This window comes from Corvus hawaiiensis, chromosome 4, assembly GCF_020740725.1.
Source record: "Corvus hawaiiensis isolate bCorHaw1 chromosome 4, bCorHaw1.pri.cur, whole genome shotgun sequence".
NCBI classification, from domain to species: domain Eukaryota; kingdom Metazoa; phylum Chordata; class Aves; order Passeriformes; family Corvidae; genus Corvus; species Corvus hawaiiensis.
In genome coordinates this window covers 66,142,051-66,168,463 of record NC_063216.1, presented here as the reverse complement: position 1 = coordinate 66,168,463, position 26,413 = coordinate 66,142,051, and the positions used below count along the sequence as shown (strand labels likewise).

At 37.6% G+C, this 26,413-nt stretch overlaps 1 protein-coding gene across 2 annotated transcripts in view; it reads left to right on the top strand.

Moving 5' to 3' along the window:
* PIK3CG (phosphatidylinositol-4,5-bisphosphate 3-kinase catalytic subunit gamma) overlaps positions 1-26,078 on the top strand; it is a 35,379-nt gene extending 9,301 nt beyond the window's left edge. For both annotated transcript variants that reach the window (XM_048301326.1, XM_048301327.1), the window contains exons 3-11: positions 2,890-2,955; positions 3,059-3,284; positions 7,151-7,254; positions 9,254-9,400; positions 10,644-10,734; positions 13,836-13,966; positions 14,572-14,683; positions 16,589-16,746; positions 22,219-26,078. In XM_048301326.1, the coding sequence (XP_048157283.1) occupies positions 2,890-2,955; positions 3,059-3,284; positions 7,151-7,254; positions 9,254-9,400; positions 10,644-10,734; positions 13,836-13,966; positions 14,572-14,683; positions 16,589-16,746; positions 22,219-22,500 (1,317 nt within the window). In that variant the 3' untranslated portion in view covers positions 22,501-26,078. The remainder of the gene's footprint in view (positions 1-2,889; positions 2,956-3,058; positions 3,285-7,150; positions 7,255-9,253; positions 9,401-10,643; positions 10,735-13,835; positions 13,967-14,571; positions 14,684-16,588; positions 16,747-22,218) is intronic.
* Positions 26,079-26,413: the final 335 nt, after the last annotated feature.

The window sequence follows — 26,413 nt, the reverse complement described above, 5'->3', positions numbered from 1 at the left end:
TTTGTATCCAAATTAGGAGTTTGGGATGATGATTGGTTGCTATCAAAATCCCTGAGAAAATAGGGGAAATACTGGGGTTGTTTCCATTTTTAAAAAAATTGTTTGTTTTCAGGAAGTATGAATCTGGTGAGTTTTAAAAAGAATAAACCTTTCTAACAGTTAAATAAAATAATGTAGCATAAAATCATAGTGCCTTAACTTCACTGTGTCATTTTTAGTAAGAGGTGTTGGTGAGCTTACCATCCTTAAAAACGAAAAACTTGCTAGATTCCAACTTTTACCTCTCTGCTGCATTCCTTGTCTTTATTTCTTAGCTAACTATGGAATATAAGCTGTCAGCATCCTGCAGCATGTATGGTATGACAGTGTATTTAAAATCTACGTTTTTCAGAGAATGGATGTCGGCCATTCGTCTGCTCTAGTGGACGTATCTCTTGCAAATGGTCATCACTTTTCAGATGCACACCTCTATGAAAGCTCGATGGCTTATTTCACTCTGCACAGGATATTCCCATTTTATCCTCTGTAGAGTTAGAAATCAAGTATTTTATTTCCCTCTCCAGGTTTATTTCAAACAGAAACAGCCATACCATAAATCAACCTATTGAGCTTCCTGTGATTGTCTGTTGTTCTCTGTACAGTTGATAAACCATGGACAGGCTAGTTAAAATGCAACAAAATTCTTTGTAAGATAAACACCAATGGCTGTACTGCATGTATATGGCAGTGAGTAAAGGCCTCCTGCTGAATTGACAAGGCAAAGGTATACACAGGGACCTGATGAAGTGCCAGCACACATTTTTTAATGTCCAGCTTTTATTGTTGCTGTGCAAAAGTTGTTATTTGACTTTGTGAAGCAAAAAGAAAAATGGGGTGAACTTTTAAAATTAATTATTTATGAAACATCAGCTCAGTAAGGATGGTCATAATACAATTTTTAGTATTGTTTTATGTTAAAATATATTTGCAAGTTCAATAAAGAAATTTTGTTTTGAAGTAATGGTTGGTTGTTTGGCTGTATTTCAGTCTTAAATTGTTTTTCAAGGCTATGTGAACATTAAGTATAGTATATACTAGAATGAGGTTTATAAAAGGCTTTCTTGGAACTGTGAGAAATCCATTTGAATTTATGTGATAATTATTGCTTTTGGGCACCTTACTGCAGTGAAAATTAATTTTTATTAAAAACCCCTCATGCCTCATAATCTCATACAAGAAGTAAAAGGATCTTTATATTGTTATATTTGTGAATTCTCGTTGTCTTTCCTAAATAAGACAGTGTTGTTTGGGGAAGTAAAACAGTACTGCACAGACAGTCAAGACAGTTCTTGCAGAATTATGATACAGGAGAAGGGCAAGTCTGGTGCTTGGCTTTCTTGTCTGTCTCCTAGCCAGCAGCTAGAAAGAACGTGTCTTTGTGACATTTTTATAAGTTTGTTCATTCAGGAAAGCTGAGTGAAAAAGTTTGATTTTTTTTTTTTTCTTTCTTTTGAATAAACTCACAGGACAATTTACATTTCAGAAATCATGTTGATATTTTAATAATAAAAATGCAACTGTATGCCACAGTACTTGTAAGAGTTGATAAAACTGTGATTTGTTTGATGAATTTAGCAGACCTTTGCTGATGGCTTGGTTGCTTCTTTGCAAGCTGCAGACCACAGTGACCTTGAAAGAACCATTATATTCTGTTGAATAACTCTTGCTAGAGGTTTGCATACTTTGTTGCTTCTGAAAGCTGAGCATACTACATGCACCCAGCTCTCTGCGCATCCCTTTGTTTTCCCTTAATCTCCCTACAGGCTGCTTCCTGGCACTCTCTTTCCAGAACCTGAAGCCATTCACCAACCCCCTCAGTTCATGACAGGGATTTTGTGACTGATTCATAGATTGTATGCTTCTTATTTCTCTTTTATTGCCATGGGATAAAAATGCATACTTTTTTTTCCACCACTAATCTTAATACAAACCTTCTATAAACTTGAGTTCCTCAAGGAACATGCAAGAAGCTGCTGGAAAAATGAGTTAAAGTGGAGAAGTTCCCTAGCACAGCCCAGAACATGGAAGTGTGATACTTTTCTGGTAGACTGAGTCACTTGGTTATTGGGATGGAGGAGAGAATAACAGCAAGAGGATTCCAATGCTGAAACTTGAAAACAGTTGTTGACTTTCCCCTCCTCCCACCCCCCTTTTTTTGTTGGTAGCTTGGAAATGTCTGTGGACTTGGATGGAGGGGAGCAGCTTTTGGAAGAGAAAAAACACGTCTGTTTTCACAGAGTCAGTAAAAAAAAAAGGTCTGGTGAAGTCTTCCTCTTAATTGTACTTCATTAATATAGGCTGTGTATCAGAGCTTTTATTCTGTCATTCGTTTATGGAATAAACGACAGATAAGTGCTCTGAAAAGCTGCTCCTGTATCCTGTGCTTTCTGGGGAACCCAGCAGTAAATCCTGGTGCCCTAGTCCCAAAGTAGCAGATGTTGTCCAAAACCAGTATTTATTATTGAAACATTTTATTTAAGAACTATTACAGTTATATTATTCCATCTGTCAGTGATCATTTCAAGCATTTTCAGTGTCAGTCATACTGCAGACTGGTTTCTGATCTTGCTGGTTTTAGCCAAGAATGATATTGCTTTGTGCATATGCTCAGCTTGGACTCCCTGCTTAGGTACTCCACACCTTGCGTTGTCACATTAATAGTAAACCTGAAAAGAACCTGTTGCAAACAAAATGTGCTTCTTGAATCAGACAGAGAAGCCTCAAAAGACCTGCTTCGTTAACATTTTCTACTCCTGCAGCAGTGTGTTCTCTAGATGTCATTGGTTAAGTGTGAGTGCAGGGGGATCTTAAATGTGTTAACAACATGTCTTCTATGTTTGTATTACTCAGGCTGTGAAATTTGAGCCATATCATGACAGCGCATTAGCCAGATTTCTGCTAAAACGTGGTTTGAGAGTAAGTACTTCAAAAACAGCCAACTTGTGCTAAAGTTGCTGGCATTGTTAAAACCCTTTGTCAATAAATGAATGCTAATTGCAGTATTTTTCTTTACCTGTAGAATAAAAGAATTGGTCACTTCTTGTTTTGGTTCTTAAGAAGCGAAATTGCCCAGTCCATGCACTACCAACAGAGGTTTGCAGTCATCCTCGAAGCCTATCTTAGGGGCTGTGGAAAAGCAATGCTGCATGATTTCATGAAGCAGGTTCAAGTAATTGAATTGCTGCATAAAGTCACAATGGAGATTAAATCGGTTTCTGCAGAAAAGTATGATGTTACTTCTCAAGGTATTTGCTAAAAGGCATTTCTTTGTTGTTAATACTGCTTTTTCTCCTTGGGTGTGAAAAACTAGGCAGCAAATTGTACTGTTCATTTAGAAATTTGTGGATAAATTACTGTCAAAGGGCATCATTTTTACTTCCTTTAAAACGTGAGTGTAAATTAATAATGATTAAACCAGTAATAGATTTGTTTGCTCATTTCACCCCAAAAGGGGAAGAATATCAATGTTCTAGACACCCCCTACTTTCCCAAGCTGTGGCTTATCTTCTTGAACCTCATGCCATGCCAACTGGGAAACAGACAAGTTCTTGTACATAACCCTTAGCTGAATGCCAGCACTGAAGAAAGACACAAATATTAACTGAAAATTAAAAGTGACACTTGCCAAAAAATACAGCCTTCCCCTAAACTCTCTCTAGAAGATTTTTGGCAAGGAGATCAGGGAGGAGTCCAGTGGAGCCTCTGCTATGCCATGGAAGTAGCTGGTGGATCAGGGGTGAATATATAGGGTGTGTCTTTGAGGAGTCCTGTGAGGCACAGATGTGGTATTGTTACTTCCAGTTCTTGTAATCACTGCTTTGGAAGCCACAGTCGGGCTATGCATTGCCTCTTTGCCTCTACGTTTTGACTGCCTTTTTTTTTTCCCCCCAACTTCCTTAAAAACTTGTTTATCCTTGTTCCTGTTACTTGCTTGGTGTTGGGAATAAGTGCGAGAAGACATACGACAATATTAAAATTCTAAGAGCTGTAGAGAGACCATCTCTTCCTGTATGGTCAGCCTAGTATGCTCCAGGCCAGGAAGTCCTTGGATTGGAAAGGCTCTCCACTCTGGCTATGCAGAAGTGGCTATGGTGGTGTGTCAAAAGAGATTTGAAGGAAATGTGCATTTATTCTTCAATATATAGTGTAGTATCTGTTATGTTACCACATAGTATGAATTAAGTGACTTACTGAAGCCCCATATAAAACATTGTTTCTAAACAACTTCCTAAATTTATCTTAAAATACTCTATATACTAAATGTATTTAGTCAGAATCCCGTATTTTGGAAAGAAACTATACAACCTTGCAGATGTACATGTCTGTAAGAGCAGTGGATTCCATAATGCATTATCTTTGAAGGATATGTGGGCAAAGAAGAAAAGTTTCAAGAGAAAGCAATCGCATTAACACCCACTAGGTTTTGAAGTTAAAGAATCTTTGGATGTAATGTACAGCAGAACACTGAAAGAGGACTTACATAATTGACATTTTCACTAAATAAGGCTTCCTGAAACTGTGGAGTGTCCTACTAATGCTATATCTAATGTAATTTATCTCAGATTATTGAGGACATAATTTTTTCTACAAGCACCTTCTACTTCTTATATTTTTTAAATGTATATCCTAAAATTTATTCTTGAAGTTATTGCTTCTTTTTTGCCCCAACATTTTTAATGTTCATTGTTGTTCATATTTTCAGTCTGAATGTTTTGTCCTGTTTCATTTCCTTCTGTCATGCAGTCTCATCTAATTCTTTTATATGTGTTTCTCCAGTGTTTGTGGATTTTCCATAAAGAATAAATTCCTTCCTTCTAGGTCCATACTATTCCAGTAGCAATCGTGCTGTCAAACTGCTTCTTTCACTTTTCACTATAATCTCTTTGCTTATATTTGAAGATAGCAAGTAATAATAAATAAATAAATCCTTAAGATCATAATATTATATCTTGCATGGGATTATCTGCTTTCATCACCCTCTGAGCTAGATGATTTTCCTCCCAGGAATGTGTCTATGCAGCTGTTTCATCGGTTAAAAAGCACAGCACCTTGTTCTTAGGACAGATAGACTTGAAAATTTTTTTAGCAAGTGCCTTTACTTGTGTAACTTAAAATCAGCTATTCCTAGTGTTTTGTAGCTTCAGTTGGTTTGCATACAGTTTTCAGATTACATTACAATGAGGATACTTACTGAACTAACAGTAAACTGTAAACAGTAACTTTCCTAGACATTTGTCTAGGAAATCTATAGTTACGTTATAGAAAGCTGTTTCATTATCCAAGTTACTACAACTTAGGTGCTTTTGGGAGGTGGTGGGGGGGGAGTTGTTAGGGGGGTTTTTTGTTTGGTTGGTTTGTTTTTGTGTTATTGTGGGTTTGGGTTTGGGATTTTTGAGGGTTTTTTTGAAAAGTGTCTAATTTTGAAGTCCACTTATTGGCTCCTGTATATTGCTGTCAGATTTGTTTTTTACCAGAAGAGATACCACGTTAGTGACCAGGCACTGCTAGGTAGTTCTTCTCTAAAACCCTCTAGGATAGGTGTAACATTTGTATTCTGTGAGTTGTCGGCCAGTTCTTTTGGCTTGACTTTTAAAATTTGATAGCAGCATTTGAACTGTCCTGATTTAGTCTAATGTGCACTAACAGCCCAAAAAGTCAGTGTCCTGGGCTGCATCAAAAGTAGCATAGGCAGCCGGTCGAGGGAGATAATTCTGCCCCTCTCCTCTGCCCCTGGGACACTCCACCTGGAATACTGCATCCAGCTCTGGGCCACTCAGGACGGGAAAGACATGGATCTGCTAGAGTGAGGCCAGAGAAGAGTCACAAAATGAGAGGGCTGGAGCACCTCTCCTGTGAGGAAAAGCTGAGACTGTTGGGGTTGTTCAGCCTGGAGAAGAGAAGGCTCAGGAGACTTAACATCAGCCTTCCAGTGCTTACAGGGAGTTTGTAAAAAAGGCGGGGCACAAACTTTTTAGTAGGGCCTGTAGTGATAGGACAGGAGTTAATGATTTTAAACTAAAGCGGGGCAAATTCTGACTATGCCTAAGGAAGGCATGTTTTTTATGATGAGGGTGTTGGCACACTTGAATAGGTTGCCCACAGTGGTGGAGATGCCCCATGCCTGGAAATATTCTAGGTCAGGCTGGACAGGGCTCTGAGCAAGTTGAATTGAAGATGTCCCTGCTCATTGCAGGGGGGTTGGACTAGATGGCCATTAAAGGTCCTGTCCAACCCAAACTAATCCATGATTCTGTGATTATGATCCTATTTTAAATATCCAGGTCCATGTTTAGCTTTCTCAGTACGATTTTTTTGCTCTTTATCTCCAAAATTAGTTAAGGATATATATACACATCCTCTGCTGTGTAGCTACAGCTTATTTTAGAACAGTGTTCAGGTCTTTGCCCTAATGCAGGGTAATGCCAGTATATTGCTTATGCTGCTGACACTCACTAGCTGAGATGAACAAAATACATCATGTGTTGTATAATCTGTACTCTTCTGAGTTGAAGATTCATTCAGAAGCTTGAGGTTATATTAAAGATTGCATTTAGATAGTAACATTAAAATTCTTGTTCATATAAATACACAGCAAATTTTCTTCTTACTGGAATGTGAGATTATGAAGTCTGAACTATGAAACCAGTTTCAGGAGGATAGGAAATTCAGTGTCTCTGTAGTTTGTCTCCTTATGGTTACAGAGTAATTAATTCCAGGAATTCAAAAGCCTTGAGTCTGTCTGTGTTTCTTGTCAGTTATGAGGGAAAATATTTTTTGCTGTGTTCTACTGTGTTTTGTTTTTTAAACAAAAGCTGACATTTTAATGTAAACTCTTTCTGTGCAGTGTTGCTAACACTGCAGAGAAGGCACATACTTCTGAGGTGTTTGAAGACTTTACCTTTAGTTATCTGAAACAGCCCTGACCGTTAATAGTGCACGTTCAAGAGTTTTCCTCCATTCCCTGAATCAAGAGATGCAGGAGGAAAGCAATTTGAAAAATAGCTAAATGGAGCTTTTTAGCCAAATTATAATGCTCAACAAGTTTGATTATCTATAACCTTTTTGCCTTCCAACTTTTGATTTTGTTGTGTTTTCTTACTTGTAATTGCAGTTATTGCACAGCTGAGACAAAAGCTTGAAAAATTACAGGGCAGCAAACTTCCAGAAAGTTTTAGAGTTCCGTATGATCCTGGACTAAGAGCAGGAGCACTAGTGGTAAATACATTCTGACTTCTACAAATCCTTTTTTAAAAAAATCTATTTGCAAGTATGTGTCCCTTGGTAAAAATTTTTGCTTATATGTCTAATGGTCTTATTTCAGTGTGAATACAATGACATCCCATGGACTCAGGAGGTTTTTGTTCCCAGGGCTATTATTATTTTTCTAAATGTAATGACATGCCACCATGTGCCAAAAAAATACCTGTGTGAAACTGTTTTATCTGATTCAGGGGCTTTGGGATATTCAGTTTCTATTCTTCCAGTTACTTTCTCTGTCTTAACCTGATTGATATCTGTCACTAAGGTTTGGGTCCAGACTTTGATCATACTGACAAAAATGTCTACCTCAGTTATTTCTGATTTTTCAGTATCTCTTTGTTATTTTTGTTAGAAAATACATTATGATTTGGTTAGAAATGCATTAAGAAACACTTTGGTTTTCAATATTGCTGCCTTCAGTTTTGTGGTGAGATTGCAATTCTGTATGTTTGACTCAGAGTTTAAAAAAAAGATTCATAAATCAGCAGATGTATAGTGAAAGGAAATTGGATCATGCATCTAAAATGCAATGTGAGGTCTGGGTGAAGAACCACAGTCAGAATCCAGAAGATTCTTGGATTTACTTGACGTGCATTAAGGACCCTACAAGAAAAGAGTCCCTTAATTTTTCTCCTAGCTAAGGACAGACAAACCATCCAACTTAAGGAATTGCTGAATAGTCAGGTGTTGTCTAAATATAGCCATGTTTCTGTTAAATAAACCTGTGCCTTGGGAGACAGGCTATAAGCTGGTCTGTCTTCAAGCTGAGAGAATTAAACACCTCCCAGCTGAGCATGGCTGAAGCACTGTCAGCACAGAAGTCAATTCAGACATTTCATATTCAGAAATAATTTGTGACTTCTTAAATACTATTTTCTTGTTTGTATTTGTCTCTCTTTAATTTTCTTTTTTTTTTTGTACAGAAATAATCACCTGCTTGCCAGAAATTAGATTATAAAATAAAAGCTTTCTCTGGATTTTCTAGTTTTCCTTCACTTAGGAAGTATTCAGTCTTACCAGGACCTTTGTAGATGAACGAAGCAATAGATTTACAAAAATTGATGGGTTAGCTTTTCTTTTTCCAAACTATATGAATAAAAATGTTTGGTAAAAACCTTTCATTTCATGTTCATTTTAACAAGTACTATTTGTCCATAATCTTTATGAAATGTGAATATACTAAAATACTCCTACGTTATGGATTCCATCAGTTCTCAAACACTGATGTGCAGTTTTTTAAGCTTGCAGGTTTTTAAATTCTGGGTGGCTTTATTGTACATAGTAATGTTCAACAATGAATCAGGAATTGGAGAATAGAAAGTAAGGCATACTACAGTTGTATTAGCCATAATTACTGGAGAAAACATTTGAAATACTGCATTTTCAGTGCTGAATTTATCAATATTATAAATGTAATAAAACTAAATAGGGAATTAATTTTCTTATTTTATGAATGATTACATTAAATTAGTTTCAAAAATGCCATCTCCCCCATGAATGTGAACAATTTACTAGGGGAATTGAATGAAGCAGTCTGGAATGTAGTTGCTAGAAGTCACAAGGGTAGATGATGTGCTAAATTGCATTGGACAATGATTACATTCTGGTTTTGCAAAGCACCTGTCGAACTGCTGTTGTGAGAGTCATAATTTCCTGTTTTGTCAAAATGTCTATTCCTGTTTTAAATCTGTCTGAAGCAGATTTACAAGCTAAATCCAGTTTTGGAGAGTCAAGATACACTTGTTCTTTATCATGGGCAGTAGTTAAAAGTTGTGCCGGGTTGGGGAGGCTTTGTGTGGCAACTGAACACCCTTCTTTACATGTGCTTTCAGTGTGTTGCTTGTGGTGTAACTGAGTGGAAGTTGGTAAACTGTTCTGTAGCTGCTGTTAAAAAGGTTTCTTGGGTTGATGTTGGCATACAATGGCTAGCAAGCAATAAACATGTCTTTCACAGATAGAAAAATGTAAAGTAATGGCATCTAAGAAGAAGCCTCTCTGGCTTGAATTTAAATGTGCAGATCCAACAGCTCTGTCAAATGAAACCATAGGCATCATCTTCAAACACGGAGATGACCTCCGTCAGGACATGCTGATTTTACAGGTATGGGAGCTAAAACTTATAAAAAGAATAACATTAATATTTCAAAATATTTAAAAATCATTTTACTTTTTCAAAGTGTGTCTATCTTTGTCTTCACTGTATGTATGAAATACGAAGTTGTCTTTTGTGTTTTAAACTCTATATGGCAAGGCTGATGTCAACACTGGATCATCTTCATTGTACTACAGTTTTTTATGTTACTTTGTTATGGATTAACCCTGGTGGTATGGGGAAAGAGGAAAGGAAGAGTAAGAGCAAGAAAACTTGTGAGTTGAGCTAAAAAAGATTAAAAAAGATTGTTCAATAAGCAAGGAGAAGTGGAAGAAGAGAGGAAGAAAACAAAACAAGTGGTTTAAGGCAGTCACTCACCACATCCCATGGGTAGACCAGTTCCCAGCCGGTTCCTGCGCAGAAGATGGTTAACCTACATAACCCCTTCCTCCCTGTTTTATTGCTGGGCATGACACTGTTCAGCATGGAGTATTTCTTTGGTTGGTTCAGGTCATCTGCCTGGTTGTGTCCCCTCGCAATCTCTTGTGCACCCCAATCTAGTCAGTGTCAGGCAGGGTAAGAAACAGGTAGCCTTGACACTCAGCAGACACTGTTCAGCTGGGACACTGAGACATCAGTGTGTTCTCAGCACTGCTTTGGTCACCCCCTAAACCACAGCACAGTACAAGCTGCTCTGAAGAAAAGGAGTTTCATCCCAACCAGACAGTACATACTGTTAGCCTTGCTTTTCCTGCCATATGCCATACATACTTCACACTTTGGTGTTCTAGAGACAGAATCTTACTTAGTGCAAGATGGCCTGTTCCTCTGATGAAGTGTTTTTATCATTTATTTATGCAGTGGGTGAAGTTAACAAATGAAAAATCAGTAGTTAGCATCACTCTGGTTTCTGACAACTGGTTTGTTAGGGCTTTTGGGGGTATTTATGGGAAAAAATGGACATGCTTGCTAACGCATTCAATCTCACCTTATGTAGAAATCATACAATGTATTTATTAATATTTTATAGAAAAGTAGAGATTGCCTGGTCGCAGGACAGATGAAGAAATATAAACCCTGGTTCTGTAACTGATTGTCTTGAATGACTGCACACTTATTGTATTTATCTCTTAATTGGATAGCAAAGTAAGTTTAGCCCTATCTCAGAGGTCTGGGTAGAGTTATTCATATGAGTAATCTGTAATGTTCAAATAATTTGAAATAACTTAGCATATACATTTGTTTTTACTAGATTCTTCGAATTATGGAATCCATTTGGGAAGCAGAATCCTTGGACCTCTGTTTGTTGCCATATGGTTGCATTTCTACAGGGAACAAAATAGGTATGTGATCACACTTACTGTGATTCGAAATTTGAAATACCATATTTACAGAAGATGTGTATGGGAGAACTATTCTAATAGGTGCTGTAGTCCTGAGGGAAATAGCACTTTATTACACTTTCTGTGAGCAGCCTTCAGTTGCATCTTGGCAGTGGTTTCTGCCCTTCCTTGAGCTGCAGCACCAGCTTTACTGGCTGTGATTCCTGTGCAAGTCCAACTACTTGGGTTGTGCTCCAAGTTTCTCTTTAATAACAATATTTAGTATGAAACAGCAGTGGAAGTGAGTGAATTATTCAAGATGTGTTTTAATGTGTTGATAGGAATAAAATAGAGAAAAGAGCAAAACTTTTTTTTTTCCTGACCTAAAGCTTTATACCACACAGAAGCAACAACATTACTTAACAGGAAACTCAGGCAGTATTTCTCACAGGGCATTAGTTCCTGCAGCACAGATGATCAATTTTTCACTACTTGTGGTGAAAGAAAACCCAGTAAAATTAAGAACTCTTTAATATACTTTTGTAATGTATTTCCTCTCTAAAATCCATTGCCACATAAAATTTTTTTAACATCCTCTTGATTTCAGGATATCTCAGCAATGCAGGAAAAATGCACCTGGTAGCGTGACATAAGACAGTTTCTTTTCTACTAATATAAATTGAATATATGTATTGATATAATATATAAAATTGAATAATTTATACTGATAAAATTTTAATAATAAAGGAAATGGAACACTGTGCATCAAAACACTAACTAACTGTAAATATAAGGAAAGTTGAGGGGGTTTCCTCTCCTTTAGATGTGTTAAAACTAATTCTTTAGAGAGCTTTTTAGGGTCTGATTTAATTTTGTTTAAAATTATCTCAAGACAATGTAATGTATTGAAAAAATGGAGGAAGAAGGAGGAATTCTGCCAGTGATTCTGGCACTTTCATACTTGAGTCACAGATTTCTGTTATTCTTTCATGAATTCCTAATTGATTCCCCATTCTTCTGTCTCAAGGAAATAATATTTGATTTTCCTTTGTGCATGGGAGAGATGTAAGAATTTAGCATCCTTTTAGCACCCCAGTAGGGGCATAGTTAATCATATTGACACTCGTGCTTGGTTTGCTGAGAATACCTGCAGCCTAAATTAGTAATACCCAATGTGGCACACTTCGATGTAGAGCTTATGCTTGTTTGGAACAGAACCAAAGAATAGTGGCATGCAAATGTTGTTTCACAATATTCACACATGGTCGTCTTCCAGGCTGCTTCTTCCCTCCCTCTTAATACTTCCATGGAACTTGGGCAGTTTCTGTGTATTGACTCAAGGACAGTACCCCACTCTACACTGAGCACGGAGAAACAGGTGTCTTAGACCTGGGGCTGGCATCTCCTGTGTAGAGCTTTCTCATTCTGTAAAAGACGTTGCATTCAGTGCAGTTTGTAATTCTGGAAGCATCTGTCCTCTCCACTGCTTCTGCCAAGCAGACCTCTGTAGGAGGAACTTTCTGTTCTCTGCATCAGTGGTAGAAGATCATACCCTGCTCTCTCTCCCTTTGACGAGTCTGTATGTTCCTGGCTCTGTGAGGCAATTATCACTACTTACTGTGCTGCATCGCTGCTGAAAGTAAGAAGTTCAAGCTGGCTCGTAGAAAAGTCACCTGCCTTAGTAACACAGAGCCCCAGAAACACATCACATGGTGCATTTCCTGCTGCACTCCCTCTCAGCTGAGTGCAGCCCAGCTGAGAACTGCTATCCTTGTCATGCTTCCTGAGCCAGCTCTTCTCCCCCACAATCGAGGAGCTGTTGGCCAGTAGAGGGACGTTAGTGAGCACAGGCAGGGAAAGCTTTTTCAACAGCTGGAATGAGAGCTGGGGCTCACACTCCGGAGAAAAACAGCAGCTTGACAAGCACAGACCAAAATGCAAAGCTTTTTAATTTGATGGTCTTGGTGGTGGGTTTTGGAGGTCATATTTCCACAATAGTTTTATGGCAAATGTATCAGGCCACTGTAAAGACAGAAGGGGGTATCCAGCCATGAATTCAGTCATGCACGGAATGCAGGAAGAGATTGCTGTGTTTTTACTCTGTTACTGAAAAATTCCACATAATTCAGTAATTGCAAAGGGTGGGATTGTGAATAGAAAGAAATTGATGTGTTTCCAAGAGAGTCAAATTAAAACCAAATCAGAAACTGCTTTGGAACGCTTTGGAGAAAAAGGGGTATTTTTGTTTGCTTGCTTATCTCTGAGCTGGAGCTGAAGCTAGAAGACACTGTTGAACTTGAACCAGAGAAAGAAGATAAAATATTTCCAGTTAGCAAATAAATTCAACTAAAACCTGACTTTCCCCCATACAGGCATGCCCAGTCTGGACTGCATTTGCTAGTCTTGGCTACAGTGCAGCGTTGTGTTGCAGCCTCTGTTTCTGCATTTCCCTCTAGCTTCCCCTCCATCACATGCCATGCTGGCGTGAACAGGACAAGGCCTTGTTTCTGCACCATATTGCTGTGATGTGCCAGTTTGCCTTGGCAAGGGTCTGTTCAGTTTAGGGACAGACCCCATGGCTCTGACAACCAGAGCTTTTTACCAGCAATCCCACTGCTGTACCTTGCTATGTACTGGTATTTCTGAGCTTTCTGTGTTATGCATACTTAAGCTTAAATTGGATTCACTGCAGGAGGGCCAGCTCTGTTCCTCTGTCACAGCCCTGGCAACACTTGCATCCCTAGAGTGCGGCAAAACTGAAGCTTTTCTTCATCTCTTCATTTTTGTGAAGCTGGAGAGAAGCTGGTGAAAAATGTGAATTGGGATCAGGACAGGAATAGTTCCTCCCCTTGGGAAAAGCCTTACACAGAGGGTCCTCACTCATCTTGTGATACATCCATTTTAAAAGAAGAGGAGTTTGGATGCCAGGCTCTTTATGAGCTCTGGCTGGTTTCAGCTAGGAATGAAAAAGAACTGTTGCTTCTTGTCAAATAAATTTCTTCTCACAACCTTTGAAGATCTGCAGCTGATTTTTAAACACAGTTTAAAATTTAATTTTGCATATTTTTAATACGCTCTGATAACAATTTAATAACTTCTAATCTTTTCCTTATTTTCTCTAGGAATGATCGAAATTGTGAAAGATGCTACAACAATTGCCAAAATTCAGCAGAGTACAGTTGGGAACACTGGTGCATTTAAGGATGAAATACTAAACCAGTGGCTCAAGGAGAGATGTATGATTGAAGAGAAGGTGAGTTCTTTGAATTTTTAGGTAGGATTTTCGATTGCACCTTACTAATTTAGGAGCATAGAGCCCATATGTTTGTGTTTGTTACTTATGGGAGTTTGAAAAATCCATTCATTTTCCCTGCACTCAGCTGCGGGTGTCTGTGAATGAGCCTTTAGCACCCAGCTGGCAGCCAAATTCCTGAGACACAAGATGCTTCTGAAATTACTCCTTTATCCATGGAAGTTAGAAGTGGTACATAAAGAGTGGGTTGAGAGGACATCTAAGAGCACTGAACGGCAATGTGGTTTTAGGGGATTTAGATACAGGTTTGGGTGCTCACAACTCCTTTGCTTGTGTACATCCACTGACAGCTTTCTGCCACCTCTTTTGCCTCAGAATGTGTGAGCAGCTCTATGCTGCTTTTCTGTGTGCTGAGGGATAGAGCCAGCACAAGGAGTGCAGTGCAGGACTGTAGTCTTGATCTCTGCTGTGCAATGGTGTATTTTATAAGACAGTTTGCCTAACTGTTGATAGATATGTGCCAACAGAAAGGTACATAATTTTGAGAATGGTTGCATTTAGTGTCTATCATTGAAGCATTTAACATCTCTAAGATTTTTTTTTAGTTTCAGGCAGCTGTGGAAAGATTTGTTTATTCTTGTGCTGGATACTGTGTGGCAACCTTTGTACTTGGAATAGGAGACAGGCACAATGACAACATTATGATTACAGAAACAGGTGGGTTATTTTTTGAGAATTTCATAGATGTCCAGACTGTGTATACTTCACTAGATTTATCTTTCCTTTTAATAAATAATGCATTTAACTATGAATGAAGAGGGACAAACCAGTTCTGTCAGTGATGCTTACAAGGTCAGGTCCTCCTGTGACATTGAAATGTAGTCACCCCTGTTGGCCTTCATACAGGGTGTAGATATTTATCATTAATAATGCCATTTTTTTTTCAAGGAGCAGTTTGATACAAACTAAGTCATAAGAAATGTAAACCAGTTTTTTTTTTACTGTCTACATCTAAGGTCTGAACACCAAAAAAACTTAAAAAGCAGATAGCTGTTCACCTATCTGATGTGTGGATGTGGTTCTGACAATGTTTAGTGGAACTGAATTCTATCACAATTCAGATGCTGCTGGACTGTTTTCACTTCTGAGGAGTGTAGTTGTTTTGTGTACTGAGGTAAAAAATCTTAAGTGGAAATAAGAAAGGAAAATAAGTGTACATGGAGTGTATTTGTTTTGCTACTAAAATCTGTGGGATGGTTATATCCTCCTGAAGAAACTCTCAGTTTTTTTGTACTATAAACTTTGGGAGTTACTTCCGTAGCTGCACACTGTTTCATCCTTAATTTTACTTACCTATGGAAGGAATCCCAGAACAATCAGTACATATAGTGGAGTTTTATTTAGGCTAAGGAATTCACTTTTAGTTTCATGATCCTCTCACTTCATAATTAGTCTCTGATAAGAGAAGGATATTTAATATTGATAATATTAAAGTTTTATCAGTTGAAGGCTAAAGGGAATAAGTACCCTGAAGGCAGAAATTAGCTGATTGAAGACTATAGTAAAAAAGTTCAGCAGAAGCCCTTGAGGAAAAAATGACAAATAAATGCTTTAATGTCAACATTATATATAATATAATATAATATAATATAATATAATATAATGTGGTGTTAGTTCCCATTGGCAGAAAAGGAGGCACAGGTCAGTAGACAGAAAAACAGAGAAAAGTGTTATTTTGTTGTGGTCATGAGCAGGTTTGCCTCAGAGTCTTTAACAGGAGCCGTTCTGAGCCTCAGGAGTCAGAAGGATCTCAGTCTGAGAGGTCTGCAGAGAGTCAGATTTGGTAGGCTGGGGGAACTTGAAAGCTGGCTTAAGATCAGGAACATCTAAGGATGTTCCACTTACAGATCACTGTTAAGTATCATCTTACATAATTTGATGTTTTATATTTTTGTACATGTGCCACTGCTACAAATCTGTGATTTTAAGTAACCATACTCTTGTATCCGTACGCTGGCTGCCAGTGAAAGTAATAAAGTATTGTGAAGAGGAGCAGCACACTCCAGTCCTGTAGGTGTAGTGACCCTTAAAAGGAGAGGTTTTCATTGCTTTTGTGGGAACTGATGCCTACGACTCTCTCAAAGCTATCCAAAGGGTGACAATGCAGGCTTTGAACATACAGAGTGGTTTAGAATGAAGGTCTAATGAAGGTCTGTGAGGAGAAAGTGTTTTCTAGTCAATGACATTTGCCAAGGAGATGGGTAATGCCAGAATCCCATGGGTATTTGAAACATAACCCTGAAGCCTTTTCCGTGTAGCGATGCTCTGATTGTTACAGGTATGATGCACAAGCTTTCCTTGGTTTTTGAAAAGCTTTGGGTGTATGTTTAGATAATACAGCAGTTCTGCCAGACTTTTAACAACTGCCAAAGATAAATAAAAAGTAATTTTGCCAAGAGGACAGAATTATGTATTTCCCCAAGAAAGAAAGAAAGTAGTCTTTTCTGCTGAACTTAAGACTGATCATAAATACTGACAAAAAGGGGTTGGAAGTACAGTGAATGCACGTAAGTGTTAGAAGTTTATTGTATTTTTCTGTGATTTCTTCTTCTCTTTATGAAGGTAACCTTTTCCATATTGATTTTGGCCATATTCTTGGGAATTATAAAAGCTTCCTTGGAATTAATAAGGAGAGAGTTCCTTTTGTGCTGACTCCAGATTTTCTGTATGTCATGGGAACTTCCGGAAAGAAGACAAGTCTCCATTTCCATAAATTTCAGGTAATAGAATGGGTATCTAGCTGCAAATCAATTAAGTAATGGTTTTTTGCCCTCTGAAATGAACGTTAATGCCTTGGTTTTCAAAGGTCTAGGCTCCTGGGTATTATCTTAATAAAATACAATGAATCATAATACAATTCTGGGATATTTTAGGCCCAACTAAGAGAAAAAATTATCTGTACAATTATGGGAACTAGAATTCAAACATTCACAAAGGCACATTGAAAAGCTCGTTAGCAGCAGACCAGATAAGCAGTTCTTTCTTTGTTTCTTGTCTTGACTGAAAATACTTTGCAGAGGGCTTCAGTGTTTGTGCAATTAGAGGAAACTCATGGCACTAAGCAGAGCCTCTGTGGAGTATGAGCAGGTGTGAGGCATTCATCAGCTGGCTTTGCCAGTGTTATTCCCTCCTGATTCTTCGAGTTCTGGGGCTCGAACTGCTGCATCTGAGTAAAAATCAGTGACCCTAAGCTATCTCAGATGCTGTTTTGTGAAGTGGATGGATAGATTTAACTCTGAAAGAAACGAATGGTGTTAAAAATCTGTTCTATTGCTTCTATTTGAAACTGAGCGCTTCCAAACCAGTTGTGATTATTCGAGCTAGTGTAGGACCTGGTCAAAGAGGGAGTTCAGTAGGCAGTTCCTACTTCTAAGGAAATAGTTGAGAATGTGGCTGGTGAGAAGTACTTATTTGTCTGAAGTGTTATTCCTGTGGTCATCTCTAGAGACTTTGAGTAAAGTGTCTAATTTAGAAAGCAGATTCCTTATAATATCAAAATAAAAATTCTTCTGTAGAGTGAGTCAAAGCCAAAGCCTAACTTTCATGTTGTAGATTCCTTGTGGGTGAACCAGTCACAGTAAGGAGTCTGGTTTTCTAACCTGAGTACCTAATTAAGGTTCTTACTGGTGGATGATGACTATGTCCCTTTGAGCATATACACAGTTGTATAGCAAATCTGTGTCCTACACACCCCCATCTCCCTTGTGATTATCTGTGATGGGCAATGGGAATTATCCTAAGATGATAACACCAAGTGGGTCCCCTATGCAGTTAGTTCAGCACTTTGTCTCCATTTGTGGCCACATCTCAGTGCTTTTACTCACTCATCCAAAAATGAGTGTTCTCCATCTTCAGGCTGGACACATCCTGCAGGCCTCCCTGCCAGCGATGGGGATCCACTTGGACCCTCTTGCAATTCCCACCTTATGGTATTCTTTTGTTAATGACAAATCACATTGTCCACCAGAGACAATCAAAAGGGAGAGGATGTGTGGAGATGACTCATGCAAAGAAGAATCAATTATTTTTGGTTGAAGTCACTGCCCAAACTTCTGAAAATAACTAAAGAACCAGGTGCAATCTTTGAGTCTTCATTTTGCCAGGACTGCCTTTATCACAGTGGAGGTGTTTTGAAGGGGGCTTGTAGCTCAAAAGATGTTAGGGTGGGGTTTGCCTTGGGAAGGGAATGCTGAGCCCATGCTCTCAGGGAAGCCTGTGAGCTGGGCTGTGTACAGTGATGATGCTGTCGCTGCAGCTGTAAGTCATATTGCAGGTGTGGGACTGAAACACCAGTCTGGGCTATGTCATTTCAAAGAAGACTTCTGTTCTGGAAGCAGAAAATAGTTAAAAGAGTTAAAATGTGGTAATGGAGGATTGAAAGACCTGTTGGTGTCTGTGGTGAGGTAAAGTTGTCTACATATATACAGATCATCCAGCTCTTTAGAGAGTATCTGACCTTTACTTCAGCAGCCCAAATACCAAAATCAATCAGAGGTGATTTTGGTCATAGCCTCTCTTCAATACATCATGCCTCTGTCATGGAGTCCTGGGTTTGACTAAATACACATTTTGTTACTCTGGTACTAATTTCTAAGTACTGTTACCATCCCACTAATGCAGACAGTCTAGGAATGCTGTAATAGCACCAGTGTCATTTCCACTAGTGTCCTGAGCCAAATACAAGGTGATTAATGTGCTTTACTGTTGTGAACTGGGATGGTGGTATGTGACTCAGGCATTTTAAGTGACATGATTTAGGCACAGACAACAATAAACTGACCAAAAAATGTAAGTTCATGTATAGTTCTGCTGCAATAGCTACTGTTTATATACTGCTATTGCAGTAGTACATTAAGAGCCTTTTCTGTCTCAAAGACCAGTAAAAAGAAAGTTAAAATACTTCTATACAAGTAAAAGAGTAACACAGAGCAAGATTTGCATCACATATTTTGCTATGAAAAATGTATGTTTTAATTACCTGGCCAGAGCAAAAAAATAAAATTGTACTTGCACTTTCCAGTTGACTTGTTTCATCATATTTCCTAATATTGAAGGATTCATTCAGTATGCCTAATGACTCATTTAGGTATTAATGGAAAAGTCTCAGCATTTATCCTTCATTAATTTTTAAGAGCATCTCTCATTATTTCGTACTTAACTACATTAAAACAGTTTGTGCTTCAGAAGACTCCTTTGTTTTTTACAGTCTTTGGTGTTTTTGGTAACTTAATAACCTACTTGTATAAGATTTTATTTCTTTTTATCCACTGGACATATTACAGTGTGTTAGCCAGAGCTCATATTGCAGATTCTGGAGGAGGTTAAAATGACAAATAACTTTGACCGAAGTTCACTGCAGAAGAGTATAGTTCATTATTAGTGAACTTCTGAGGCTGTCAGTGGCCTGGCAACTTTTTTGAACTAGCAGTGAAGTTCCTTTCTATTAGTTCTTAATCTAAATTTTGGCTCCCTTTGTGTTTGCATTTGTTATGATGGTTTAATGAAAATGAGAGGCCAGAGGTTATTAATGACATCACAGAAATGCTTAGAAGGAAGCAGTATTTGATGGGCTTTTTCCTCATCACAAACATGTATTTAAGCATGACTTAACCTGGGAAGACAAGTATTTTTCTGTTCCACCTATGAATTTCTCAGGTGCCCTAGTACTGCCCAGATTTCTCTTGCTGTAAGTGTCATATGTGGTGGCATTTTCTTTACAGCCTTTGGCTGAAACCAATCAACTTTCATACTCCTATGTGCACACAGCTTTTTCACTTCTTACTTGTAGAAACCTTTGAGAAAGCCTCACCTAAGGTCTTCATAGTCCTTTTTGAGCTTTGCCCACCTACCTATTATTAATTTGCCTAAAATTGTCTTTGATAGTTTGTGCTCTAAATTATTAACTCATTTTTGTTCACTAGATTTAATTTACGTAATTCATTATTTTTTCATTATTCTGCTGACTTGATAATACAGAGATCTGTATTTTCAGTGCTAACCAAATTCTTCTAAACTATTTCTTTACAAAATCTTATGTATTTGATTGTCAAACAAAGGTGACAGAAGGGTACACAATTCATCATTGAGAAATACTTATTTGCAGTAAACTGTACAGGGAAGGGATGGCCTATGTAACAGAACTTGGACACTTTATTTTATAAAAATGCCTGGATTTTAGGATAATAATATTTAGGACAGTTTCAAGCTTTCAGAATGATTATTCTTTTTTTCCTATTGGGCAATGGGATTTTGGTTTCTCCTCAGCTCTTCTCATTTTGCCTATGGCTTTAGATGAGTTAGCAGCTTTCTTCTTAATCCCACAGTAAACATGTACATATCCTTGACACATACCTGTCGTCTGGGTTATTTTTGGTTCTCACTGCCTCTCTCAGAAGTGTAAAAATTCATTTTCTTGGAAGATACTAATGCAAAACTAGATTCAGTTCCTGTCTGAATAAATAACTGTAACGGGCAGATGCAGATATTAAAAATCTTTTTAATTCCTGGAAGGACTGCCTTTGAGATGCAGTGATACCAGGTTTTTCTTGACTGCATAATTGTTTTTCTGTCTCAGACACCCGAAGCAGTGGGATTCATCATCCATACAGAAATGTAAAACTCTCTTTGATAATAACTATAAAGACCTTTCATCTCTTTCAAGGGGAACAAAACACAGACTAACTCTTGTGACAAGATTTCTCTGTTTGAAGTTGATAATACATAAGTAAAATTTCTTTTTTTATTATTTTTTTTTCTCCTGGTATAATGGAGAGAAACTATTCCCTGTGATGGTGTTTTCCATTGTAAATTGTGCTTTGAACATTGCATTTTATCTTTTGCTATGCTAGAACTAAACTAACATTGGAGTTTGTAAGTATGATCTTATTTCAGGACAGAATTTATTTGGGAACAGATTAAAAGATTTAAGTTCCCAGGCAATACTAAAAAAAGAAATTGTGCAGACGGATCTTCAGTATATCATCTTCCTTCCTTATATTTTCCTAACCTGTCTAGTTGGGTGTCCTGGTGTTGCTGATGTGAACAGTGATAGATGTTAAGAATATTTGTGCACTTCTTCCTGTTTCAGAGGAAGAAAGAAAACATATATCTTGTAAAAATAAAAGCCTTCTAGAGGGCTGATGGGATTTGTTAGACGTTTACATTAAAGTATTTGGATTTTCCAAATATTATTCAAAACATGAATATACAGTTGTGGAAAGGTTAAATTGAATATTTAATTGGGTAAAAATTAGCATTGCTTCAGCTTTGGTTTGAATAATAACAACCTTCTTGGAAATATTTTTCATATTTTTACATTACTGCATTGCAGGCCTAATTTCTAGTTGATTGATGATTGATGTCTTCATTGCATTGTTCTTATTTCTACTACTAAATGAGCTATAAATTTAATATAAGAAATAATTTCAGTTTATATATTAGTTGCTTAGCAGGGAATATTATTTTTAAAAACATTGCATTTTTTTCTAAGCTGCAGAAATTTCATTCTTCTAAAAGTTCTGCTGTTAAGCAGAGATTATTTATACATGGAAATGAAAAGGCTATAAAAGAAGTCTATGGAATCCAGAATGACAGTACATAGTCATAGAAATCCTACAGCAAGGCAGAGTGCCTGAAGACTAGAGCTGTCAGCTAGCAGAATTCCTTAGAACACCAAGCCTGAAAAATCTTCCCTGTTAAATAATCTGTCACCACTGTGAAGTTAATAGGCATCTATAGAAAAAGAGGAGCAATCCCCTGGAGGTGCTGCTTTGTTCAGTATCACTTCCCAGCCACAGTCTTTAAACGGGAACATCCCAACAGGAAAGGAAGACAGTGAATTATTGCTGTCTCTTTTAACAGCTACAGAAAGAGGTTATATGGTGGGGAAATTAATTTGAAATTCTGGTGAGACTAAGGTTTTATGCTTTAGTAATCAATGTAGGATTAAGAGCCATTAGTTGTACACCCAAACAGTTCTTGTTGCCCCAACCTGTGGTGAATGAAGTTACCCTGAGCAGCAGGTGCAGAAATTTGTGTCACATTTCTGCTCGGTTGAATCGCTCTGTTGGGTCTCCTGTCTCTGACATACTCGAGTGATTGAATGGCATTGGTTAATGAGAGTCCTGTGAAATTCCTACACCATCCCTGTCAATTCATCTCCTCAATTAACAAAAAACTCTTCTCTCTCACAGGACGTATGTGTGAAGGCTTATTTAGCTCTCCGACACCACACAAACCTGCTGATCATCCTGTTCTCCATGATGCTAATGACTGGAATGCCCCAATTAACCAGCAAAGAAGATATTGAATATATCAGGGATGCACTGACAGTAGGGAAAAGTGAAGAAGATGCCAAAAAGCATTTTCTTGATCAGATAGAAGTTTGCAGAGATAAGGGCTGGACTGTGCAGTTTAACTGGTTTTTACATCTTGTGCTTGGAATCAAACAAGGAGTAGAAAAGCATTCTGCTTAATATTTTATGTAAATTAACTGTGGGTGTGAACAGGAGGTTAGTGAATCTACTTGTTATTTATGAATTCTGAATAAATGAACAGTCAAAATTGCCTTTACTCTTCTGGCAGCTTAAATGGATCTTGTGAAAAGGCAAGGACTTTTGCTCTGCCCCTCCAGGAGATCTTCCTGCAGAAAAGATTTTTTTTTTTAATTTCTAAAGACACTTCAAGTTGCTGGATTGTTTTAACTAGATGCTTTGCTAATGTGGCTTGGATGTTTTTTTGCTTTCTTTAGCAATAATTTCAGATAAATAAAAGGAGGAGGTTGAGTAAGATGATAGCCTACAAACCCCTTATGACCTTACCTTAATTGTTCATGAGGGTCAAGTCCTTCAAAACCAGAAGATTTTATATAAAATCTATGGTTACAGTGAAATCTCTGTAGGTAATCCACATCTGTCTCAGGATGGTTTACCCACGAGTGTTCTTCACCCACATCCTTTTCTTTTGTCCCTTCCTCAACATTTTGTCCTTTCTGGATTTTTAATATGTTGTCAATAGAAAAGAGCTTTGGCTCGGCCATGGGAGGAAATTGCTTTATTGTTACTGCAACCTCCTGACACAGACAACCAGTCTTGACTGCCAGGAGAACTTCACAGTTAACCTGGAAGTTCCTCAGATATGAACATGAAATTCTGAAGGTTTAGTTTTGAAAGATTTTTTACTGTACTTTTTAGTGGGGAAGGTCCGTATTATGTTACAGATTATATTCTAACTGTAAAGTTATTAAAATTCCACCTGTATAGCAAAAGCTCTGTAGAAAAAGCAATGGTACTTCCTTATCCCTCAGAGAAAACTCCTTATGTAATTGACATTTTACCAAATATCTGAGAAACCCAAAGTTATTTATTCCTTGGTGATATATTTTCAGGATATACCTAGAAGGAATTAAATGTAGTCTTTGAAGTTGTGTATATTTTGATATTTATTTTTAAATTCCTGATGAAACAATACTACTGAAAAGCTATTTATGAAAGAAAAAGAAATCCTTATCTTTAATTTCAATATTTAAACTTAAAAGATGAAAAAATGGGCAGTGTTAAGTAGAATTTTAACTTCTCTACTGTAGATTGCTTGCAAACAAGTCTGCCTATGGTAGGAAAGGAAAAAACATACAGCCCGAATTAGTCTTTGACTTGAATTATTATAGTATACTTCCTGCTAATTGATTTTTACCAAAGAGATGGCTTACAATATTGCTTTTTTGCACTTGTGCCCATGTAATTTATTCCTTCATTGTAGTGTTACATGGGCTTTACATTATGTATAAATGATTAACTGAATTTTAAAATTCTGTTATCATTTGCTTTGATCATTTCACAGAGCTGTTATGATTTTAACTAGTGTTACTACTGAGTGCACTCTTGAAGGATTTTTAATAAATGTACTGTAATTGGTGTCTCAGTTATGAGATGTAGCCAATCTATTCTTGAAATGTAGATGTTTAATTGGTTATTGTGCACAAGTATTTTTGATGTAAATGGTAGACTCCAGTTAAGGAAATCTCTAAGGTTAAAATGTAGACTATTTTGTTATTCTGTTACATTATTATTCTGTGCAAGATAGGCTTTAGATAATGCTAAAATATAAACTAAATGGTGAATATTGTCTGTAAAATGATATTTTTAGATTTGTATTTTATAGATCTGAAATAAAATGGCATGTTCTATTCATTTGATTATTATTCATGAATAAGCAGCTTAGCCCAAAATACCTATAAATATTTTTTATCCAGTTTCTTAAAGACTTATCTCAGTAAGAAATCATATTTAAAGTCCCACTCAGAGGAAGTGTTTTAGTTCCGTATTAATAATTCTGTATGATGTCAGATATCTTAAATTTTAATAGTTATAGTATTAGAATTGCAATTATTGTAATTGTTAAATTTGAATAGAATATTGCCACTTTCTAAGAGCACTTTATTCATTCCTGGTATGTTTTATGAAGAAAAATCTGAAGATTTTAGTAAGTTCCTAGTTCTAAAAAATAAGAAGATCTACTGCTAAATTTAACTCTAGCATGGGGAAATAAATGCTAATCACAACTTCAAGGGAAATGGCACTCTTGAAGCAGCCTCCATTTGCAGGAAAAGGTCTACTAGAGATCTGTACCCAGAGGAAAGTAGTTTAGTCCTGCACTGAACTTAGGCTGATGATTTTTATCAGCAATTTACAATGTGCTATATTGAATTGTGTTTGTTGCAGACACCTAAAACACCTCAATGCTGAGCAAATTCCCAGGCCTGTCATTGCTTTCCTTGCCCATGCAGCCTGTGCTTGGGCTGCCTGGGCAGTGCTAGGCTGCCTTGTGTCTTCTGGGTGTGGGTGTTTGACTCCTGGGAGATCAAAAGTAGCTGCCAAATCTCCTCTTTACCTACGGAGCAAGCTGTGGGCACCAGCATCTCCTTATAAATGGCTATGCAATCGTGGCTGATCACCAGCTGGATTTTGTGTCCCTCTGGAGACCTCCACCCACCACTGACCTTGTTTTCTGGCAAGCCCTGGCACAAGGAGAAACAAGGCAGAGATGTGGTTCGAGGCAATCCAGCCTCAGGGGGCAGAGGAACTGCCTTTCAGGTGAGGAGGAGGTGGGCACAAGGACATGTCTGCTCATCCCAGACAGAGCGCAGCTGTCCCGTTCTGCAGCAGCAGCTGCGTTCCCAAGGCCTGGAGAGCTGCAGCTGTAGCACAGATGCCACTACTGGAGCAGGAGGCTGAACTACAATTTCCTGAGTCTCACAGTGCATAAACTCACTGACCCTTTAGAATAACTGGTTTTTAAGGGTTATAAACCAGGAAATGTAAAGTAGTCACTAATCACTAACCTTTTTCAGAAGCTCTAACACAACACACAGAAAAAGAAAATTACTAAATTTTCTATGTAGGTCTCAATTATCATCACTGTCTCCTGTTAGCCTTAAGATTATTTTTTGGAAATTGTTTTAAGGGTGACTTTTTCTTTGAGGTCTATCATATTTTCTTGGTAGTCTCATTCACATTACGACTGCACCTAACAGTGGAAATTCAAATCTTTTCTTAGAGTTAGTGCCTCAGACTCAGTTGTGACTTGACATCTCTTTTTCCCCAACAAGGTCATTGAGATGTTGGTTAGCAGTGAGTGTGTCCCCAAGGCTCCATCCTAATTATATTCCAGGACAGGAAGAGAAGTTGAAATGGAGCTAAGGTGTACAATGTGATTATATTTAGATCTTCATTGAATACACTGGTTGCACTTGTTAGAAGATAGATTAACCCTATCATTAACAGAGTATTGAGACTTAACATGTTTAGCAGATTTTTTTCTAAAATGTAATCAATGATACATAAATACAGGTATGAACAAATGACTTCAGAAAAATATCAATGAAAATTGCAACTGTTGTATTTTTATTATAAACCTTTTTCCTGAGTACCAGCAGCATTCTGCAAGTCCACGTCCCAAGGTTTATATAGATTTCAGACTCTGTGCTAATGCCTTTATAATGTAGTTTGTGTAAAGTAGTCTTGAAAATAAAAAATTAATAAAATCTGGGATACCATTTGCAGTCTGGTGGGCTCTTTGGGCATCCCACCAACTCTGAAGTTTCTGAGAAACACTGATGTGCTTTCATGAATCTTCTCATTGCAACTTACTCAATATATGTGAGAAACAACACTCCAGAAATCACTAATTCTCCTAGAGAGAAGTCAACAGGAAGACATTCCTTCTGTGCTTACCCCACTCTGCATTTGGAAGCCAGAATTTGCCCAAAGAGGTATTAATACATTTGAAATCTTGTGGCATACTGACAGAAAGCAAGATTTGTGCTGGAGAAAACAGAGAGAAAGAGGAACTGTTTTTCTGCAGTTACACAGTTAATAACAAGAACTGACC